The sequence below is a fragment of the Astatotilapia calliptera genome, chromosome 22 (genome assembly GCF_964374335.1).
Source record: "Astatotilapia calliptera chromosome 22, fAstCal68.1, whole genome shotgun sequence".
Taxonomy (NCBI): Eukaryota; Metazoa; Chordata; class Actinopteri; order Cichliformes; family Cichlidae; genus Astatotilapia; species Astatotilapia calliptera.
The window spans coordinates 22,387,448-22,395,707 of NC_137442.1; the positions used below are offsets into that span (position 1 = coordinate 22,387,448).

At 40.2% G+C, this 8,260-nt stretch overlaps 1 protein-coding gene across 2 annotated transcripts in view; it reads left to right on the plus strand.

The window, feature by feature from the left end:
- Positions 1–5,031, plus strand: part of col8a2 (collagen, type VIII, alpha 2) — a 52,041-nt gene extending 47,010 nt beyond the window's left edge. For both annotated transcript variants that reach the window (XM_026156039.2, XM_026156040.2), the window contains one exon: positions 2,521–5,031. In XM_026156039.2, coding sequence (XP_026011824.1) covers positions 2,521–4,424 — 1,904 coding nt within the window. In that variant the 3' untranslated portion in view covers positions 4,425–5,031. The remainder of the gene's footprint in view (positions 1–2,520) is intronic.
- The last annotated feature ends 3,229 nt before the right edge of the window (positions 5,032–8,260 follow it).

An 8,260-nucleotide genomic window follows, 5' to 3' on the forward strand; every position in this document is an offset into this window, starting at 1 on the left:
GCTCCCTACAGTGTGAACAGGTTTTGGCTGTTTAACACTTTTTGAAGTAGGTTGTGTCTCAGTTGAACAGCTTTATTCTCCAGAATTATTTCTGTGAGTCATCTGATGCTGTGTAATAAATTTAGTTGTTTTTTTTTAACTCTGCGATCCCACAGTTGATTAGTGAGAAGTGACTTGAGCACATCAGAGTTATGAAAATGTGTCAACATGAAGGACCAGGTACTCAGGTAAACATTTTACAGAGGAAAGAGGATGCCCATAGATAAGACATATGGAGGGATAAGCCCCTGTGTGAGGTTACTGAGAAGCTGTGGCACTGTGGACTAGTTCTGTTCTGTGCACTGCTCTATAAATTGTCTGTGTTTTTTTTCTCTTTACTTTGTTGTGTGACCACTGCAGGAAAAATAAAATCGCTCTCTAAAAGTACATGCAAATGTAAGTGCTCTTTTGCATTACAAAGCAGCATGTAAAGCCTCTTGTGCTGTTTATATCAGCGTAGTATAGCATTCACTTTGATACACAACAGAAGTCAGTTACCCCAGAAAATAATAGTCTGGTACGGTGCAGTTCTTCTGAATTATTTTGGCATATTTGTCTTAACATTTTTGAAATTTCTTTTTTTTTTTTTCATTTCACATAACAGCTCATACATGTAGCAAAACAACCCACAAACAGCTGCATCTCATCCCAAACATTAAATTATGTGTCAAAATTAGGGAGCTGTCAGTAAGTAAGTTTTAGCCACTATGTAAATTATAGTGGTCAAAATGTTTACACACTTTGTCAGATTCTGAAATGCTGAAATCCTCATCTTCTAATTTCCTAAAAGTCTTTTCATGCAAGCTGTCACAGCAAATTCTTACTGTACCAAACCATTTCCTCCTATGGTCACACAATACACTAAACTACAGTAAAAAAAAAAAACAAACAAACAAAAAAACCTTAATATACACAACACTATATAGAACAAAATATGTAGCATAACAATAGCAAAAAAGAAAATATTATCCTGCTATGTGCAGGAAGAAAACAGCTCTGTGGATCACTATGCAGCCTGTCAGTCCTTTTTCTTTGGCCTCATATTTTCACAGACCTCACACATTATGCTATCCCTTGCAGTAAAACAGCAATTGTGCTAAGTCATTTGCAAACACTAGCAATGATCTTTCTGGTGTGCTCAATAGCAAACTGCTTGAAAATTTCAGCTGTCTGTAGGGGGCAATATTGGTCCATGGTTCCATTAGGAATGCCATGAACTATTTCTGGAAAGTGTTCAAAGGCCTGGCAAGGGTGACATTCTAGGGATGAACAGGATGCAGCAAACAGGAAACCACATCAACCTTAAACCAAGGTTTAAGAATAACAATTCATATGACTAAAGGACTAAATGGATCAGATAGGGCAAGCTCATCAAGTAATAGACATTTTGCAATCAACCTCAGTTCTATTTGACAAAGATCTCCTTGTTATTAGCTAACATTCACCATTTAATCAGACTTGGAGTGCAATAGACAGGAACTGTGTTGCTAAGTAACTGTGTTATTTGTTTTTTTTTCCTGTTTAAGCCTGGCTGTGTTGCACTCCACTGTTATAGGAAAGATTAATGACAGAGTTTACAACCTGTGGCACACTTTTAATGCTGTTTTCCTCTATGGTTCAAAATCAAAAGTAAACTCCAATAACCTTAACAGGAACTCCAACTGAGTCAGTTAGGACAACATCAAAGGTAACTCAGTGACAAGTGTTTGTCACTTGTGATTACATAACAAGTGATGGACTGGTGACCTTTCCAGAATTTAGTCTAATAGAGTACCTTCAGACTGGGTAATATTCAGCCACTCACAGCACTGATAAAGTAAAAGAAAATGAAATGGAAATGAATTATGCCACTGATTAAGATATGACTTTTCAGTCTCTAAACTCATACTGAAGTATGCAAAGTATTAATTTCTTAGATAATAATCATGTAATATATTTTGTGTATTTCTCGAATTTTCAGTGTTTCTTGTATGTAGATAATTAATTCTTTGATTTCACAACAGAAGAACACAACCAGCCTGGTTTTATGCCTTCTCTTTGTAGTACTAGTTAAACTCTTATTTAAAAAATTACCCAGTATTTTTACAAATGAAAAATTTCTTCAATAAAAAATATCTTTTGATTCAAACAGTTCTTTAATGATAAACTCACAGACACTTGTTGATTGAAAAGATGGATAGTCTGTCAGTTTCCATAACAGCTAAGTACAAAGTAGTATAAAGTAGTCTAGAGAATCTTATCTATTCTTCTCAAAGAATTCAACTAATTGTATTACAGATAGTTATTAAAGTCCAGTCACCATAGTAGTGTGGATTGAGATGACATCTTTTCTCTCGGACATCAGCAATTTAAAAAAATACTTACTTAAAGTACTTAATAATAATGATGATGATGATGATGATGATGATGATGATGATGATGATGATGATAATAATAATACCTGTAACAGTAGTCCTAACAACCTGTACATATTTTTTCTAGATATGCCACCCATGATGGAAGTGAAGGGGGAACCCGGCCCCCAAGGGAAACCAGGACCAAGAGGTCCCCCTGGACCACCAGGCGTTCCAGGGAAACCTGGACTGGGAAAGCCTGGTTCCCAAGGCCCACCAGGTCCTCAGGGACCTTCAGGCTTTACGGGAATTGGTAAGCCTGGACTTCCGGGACTCCCAGGAAAGATTGGGCCAAAGGGGATGCCTGGGGTTAATGGTGAGGTAGGCCCTCGTGGTGAACCAGGTCTCCGTGGTCCTCCCGGGCATCCTGGGCTTCCTGGCCCAGCTGGACTGTCCTTGAATGGGAAACCTGGGCTTCCAGGTATGAGAGGCCCCCCTGGGGTCCATGGCGAGCCAGGAATAAAGGGTATAGCTGGCCCACCAGGTGATCGTGGGCCTAAGGGCGAGAATGGAAATGGGAATCCAGGGCTTCCAGGTCTAAGGGGTTCTCCTGGCCCAAAAGGGAGTATTGGACCACCTGGTCCTTCAGGTATTGGCACACCAGGACTAAAAGGTTTGCCTGGAGTACCTGGTCCTAAAGGTGATAATGGACTCCCAGGTGATCAAGGACTCCCAGGAGAGGCAGGGCCCCCGGGACTACAAGGTTTGCCAGGGCCAGTTGGGTTGGGGAAGCCTGGGCTAGATGGACTTCCTGGAGCACCAGGTCCACAAGGTCCAAAAGGTGAATCTGGGGCCAGGGGTACTCCTGGAATGCCTGGAACTAATGGCTATGGAAAACCTGGTCCAAATGGACTAAAAGGAGAAAAGGGACATGGTGGATTTCCAGGTCTCCCGGGGGATAAAGGAGAACAAGGACCAACTGGACCAGTTGGGAAGCCAGGACTTGATGGACAACCAGGACCATCAGGACTTCAAGGTCCAATGGGATTGCCAGGAAAACATGGAATACCAGGACAGAAGGGAGAGCTCGGGCCCCGGGGTCCTCCTGGACTGCCTGGCCTTCGAGGTGACCAAGGCCCCAATGGACACTCTGGAAAACCTGGTATGCCTGGGGAAAAGGGCATCCCTGGGCCCAATGGTCCTATCGGAAAACCTGGACCTAAAGGTGAGGCTGGGCATATTGGCCCCCCTGGGAATCCTGGTATAACAGGTGCCCCGGGGCCTAAAGGGGAGTCAGGGTTTATGGGAATTCCAGGCCCCAGGGGCCAGTCGGGCATTCCTGGTCTTCAGGGGCCCATGGGTCCCATGGGTCCACAGGGTCCCCCTGGCCTAAAGGGTGAACAAGGACTTCCAGGGCCTCCAGGGCTGGGCAAGTTGGGTGAGAAAGGTCCTATAGGTCCCCAGGGTCCTCCAGGGAAACAAGGCTCCCCTGGACTTAATGGCATACCTGGGCCTCCTGGCCCTCCAGGACCCCCTGGGCCTCCAGGAAATGGCCATACAGTTGTTGCAGGGCCAGAGAGTTCAAAGTTAGATGGGGGAGAAATTCCAGATGACAGAAAAGGCCCTGCATATAGTCAAGTTCCATTGTCTGCCTCTGTGGCACCAGCCTTCACAGCTGTCCTTACCACACCATTCCCTCCTTCAGGCATGCCAATCAAATTTGACAGGACCCTCTACAATGGGCAAAATGCCTACAGCTCTTCTACTGGCATATTCACTGCTCCTTTATCTGGTATATACTACTTTGCATACCACATGCATGTAAAGGGAACTAGCCTGTGGGTAGCATTGTATAAGAACAATGTACCAGCCACTTACACATATGATGAATACAAGAAAGGCTACATGGACCAGGCATCTGGTAGTGCAGTCTTAGAGCTGAAGGAGGGTGACCAGGTATGGGTCCAGATGCCTTCAGATCAGGCAAATGGCCTATATTCTACAGAGTACATCCATTCTTCCTTCTCAGGATTCTTGCTCTGTCCCACATAACCCTATCTTTTCCTTAAAAGATGTTGCTAGATTGGCACCTCAGTGCAGCCCTTAACCTAAAATACCTGCAGCCATTATAGAAACACAAAACCCATAAAATACTCAATATTATTGCCATAGTCTTTATCTGTCTCGCCCTCAACAGCACAAGCGAAACAAAAACTTTGTGAATGAAGTGAGTTTTTAAAGGCAGGGGAAGGAATTTCATACTGTGTTCTTTATTTCAGTGTCCTTCAAATGTGTGTTTTAATTGTGTTTTATGTTTGTGTTTTTTTAAGCTTTTAGCTTATTTTAATTATTATATTGTCATAATTTTATTGTTATTATTTGGTCCATGTCATCATTGTTGTTGTTGTTGTTTATTGGATTCAGACTATTTAGTGCCTTACTTTTTAATGTGCTAGAAACCTTCCCGTGTGACTGCACAACCTGCCCACATGCTCTGACACAAGGACGACATCACCAAACTCTGATGGGGGGAGGGGGAGGTCATCGCTGCAGTCATGTTGCCCTGGTGTGTTATTTAAATCATGAATTGCTAGAATTATATTGAAAAGCCAAAATACAACACAATAAATATAGGCATACATTACAATACCAAAACGAAGTATTTGGTGTGGTGTGTTACTATTAAGTTTTACTGAAATTTTTAGGATTTTAAATTGTTGCTACATAAAAAAAAGTTGTGATTGAACTCAGCAACAGTTGGTTTTAGGGTGAGATATATTTAATGATAGTGAACATATGCACCTGTTCAGGGAGTTTCTCTGCTTCACTATGCATTTAGTAACCTACAAATTTCAAATAATAGGTCTTCCTCTTTCTTGTAATTTAGTTTACATGCAGTTCAGAACAATTAATTCTACAAATAAACATGACCTCACATTTAACGAGGTAGACATCATTAAATTGCCCTTTAAATAGATCAGCACCACCAAGCAAGACCCCTGCATCACCCCCCACCATCATTCTTTAGGACATTGTTAAAAATGTACACAGTCAGTGTTCACAGGCCAGAAAATAGATAGTGTCTATGGACAAATGGACAGTAAGGACACACATACTGCTGATTCAATGGCCTGTTTCCTTCTGTTTTCCTTCTGTTGATCTGGTTTCATCACTATCCCAGGCATACTGTTCACACATTCTAACCATCACATCACTGATTTCTAATGTCATTAAAAACCCTTTCCCTGATTCCAAGGGAACCGTCTGCACTGCCACATTAGAAAAAAAATATAATCCTTTAACAACATGATGCAAAATCCACAAAGATTTTGAAAACCTGAGTCTGCTGAGAAAACAAGGAGGCAAAAGGATAAGTAAACAACAACAACAATTCAATTACGTCCTTCACTGCCAGTTTCTGTGTTGTTTGTGATAGATGTCAGGCAAATAAGAGCAATTTTTAATCATTTGTAGCTCTGAATGACAGGATTTTCTAGTTATTTCTAAATCAAATGTGTCAAAAATTGCTTAACTGCTGAGCTTAGTGTAACATCTGTGGCCAGGATGTTTCAGAACCGGATAATGTCAAAGTGCACGGCTGGAAATGAGAATCAATTTGCCTTTAGTCCATAAATAAGTGAAAGGGTCTGACTGGGGCCTGAAGATTGTGAAATGCAGGTTGTGTAACATTTTAACAAAACCACGCCAGATTTCTGGGAGAGGTGGTAGGTCAGAGGTGTGTTTATTCATTTCTGTTGGATGAAGTATTAAAGATCCACTCTGTGCATGCGTGCACTTGTATGCTTAGTAGGTATACCCTTCAGCCCGTCACTGTGTCACTGCGTGCGTTTGTGTGTGCGGATTTGTCACAATGTTCCCTTGGCGTTCAGGTCCCGAAAACGTTAGCGAGGATAATAATAAACTAAAATTAAGTTACAAAACTGTAGGAACGGCTTACAGTCCCATCAATGTTCCACCAGAAGATTTTGAGTTGTGTTTTTTGTTTTAAAGAGAATCTTGTAGAAGATTTACTTTACAACACTCTAAAGATGAAAGGTGTAAAGGCGTGCAATAACTACTTTGTGCCAAGTCACGAACCAGCAAATTTTTTTTTAAAAAGACATAAAAAAAGACATACTATGAAATGTACAAAATGTTTATTCACCAGTTGTAGTTACGAATCACAAAAGATAATAAAATCTAGGCAAAACAAAACAAAGGTTGGTGCTTCTATCTAACTTGTGCTGCCCTGACGCTCGTAAACACTGAATTATGACTACCTTACATCATGATGGAAGAATGTCAATGTACACGAGCATGGTGCCAAACATTTAGCCTTCCCATTAGAATGAATGTATAATGTTTGACTGTTTTATGGTGGGTCACAGTGCATAAACAGTAACTCTTCACGTCGCTTTGGAAAATTAGTGTGAGGATAAGGCTTAATCAGTATTTCTATTTCTATGTAATGCACTTACTCTTAGCCCTTTCTGTCTCATAACATGAACACATCGACAACTGCTATGTATCATTGTTGCTATGTGAGTCTACAAAGCAGTCTCGTTATGTACTGTATGTTGTCTTTTATTTTTTTTGAATCACCTCCTCTTTTTCGACACACGGTGAAACGGTGATGAGAGTTACATGCGGCTGTTACGCTCTGTCCTCATGTTTTCTTAGACAATGTCACTTGCTTGCTGAGTTTGCTCTGTGTGCAAATCATTTAACAAGTGTCACTGAGATCCATGTACCGCAAATGTTTTGTTTTTCTTTATTAGGAAAAAAAAGAAAAAAAAATCACAAAAGCCTTGCTTCGGTTCTTAAGGGATATATGTTTGTTTTAGTTTCAGTATACAAACGGCCATTCCCATTTGCACATGAAATTAATGAAGATGTATTTATACATTTATGATAATTTAATAGGGATGCCAAAACTGACCACCGAAGCCTGGGACATATAAATGGTATTTAACAGCATCGATGAGTTAAGAGCATTTACAACTTGTAGTTAGCATTCTAGAGTTGTTTGTGAAGGATTATTTGTATTATTTTCTATTTGTGTAATGTACAATGTATCAACGTATAGTTTTTTTTTGTCTTACAAGGCTATTGTGTGCACTATGCAATAGAATTTGGGTATAAAATGCACTCCTTTTTGATTGAAAATGTTTGTCTGCTTATACAAAATCTACAGTACTTGATTGTATTGATACCACGTCAATAAAAACAAAGAAAAAAATGCCTTGGATGCTGGCGTGAAACTTCATTGACTTTCTATTGTATGGTTATGTAACAAAGAAAATATATATTAACTGGAATACAGAGGCTACTACTACATCTTAAAAAAAATCAGTAACACTTAGTAAAAATTCAGTAGCTCGTGTGCGGAGCAATCTGTTGCACGTAAAAGAACTGACACTAGAGGGAGATATACAATTATAAACAGCGTTTCAGGCCTCAGAGAGATGGGTGATTGCATAGTAAGTTTAGGACTGAAAAGAGGAACAGGTAGACTTTTCCTTTTCAGGTCAGCTCGCTGGATGTAGATGGAAGCAACACATATCTTTGCATAAATATTTTGCATGTTGAATATATGGGTTATCACGTAAGCAGAAGAGTATAAATGGATGGATAGATAACTACATTAAATGTGGATAAACAAACATATGAATGAGCTGGCTTTTAATTAAAACAACTAAACTAACTCTGATGCGTGACTGGAGGCGATTCAACAGTCTGTACTTTTCGAAACAAAACGGTTCTTGTAGCCAATCCAAAATGTGCTTAGATAAGAATAAAATCTATTTTTAAAAAACAGCCCATGAGTTCAGGGATAATATGGTGCTATTACTTGCTGGAACTGTCGTCACCATGGTGAGCTGTCATCA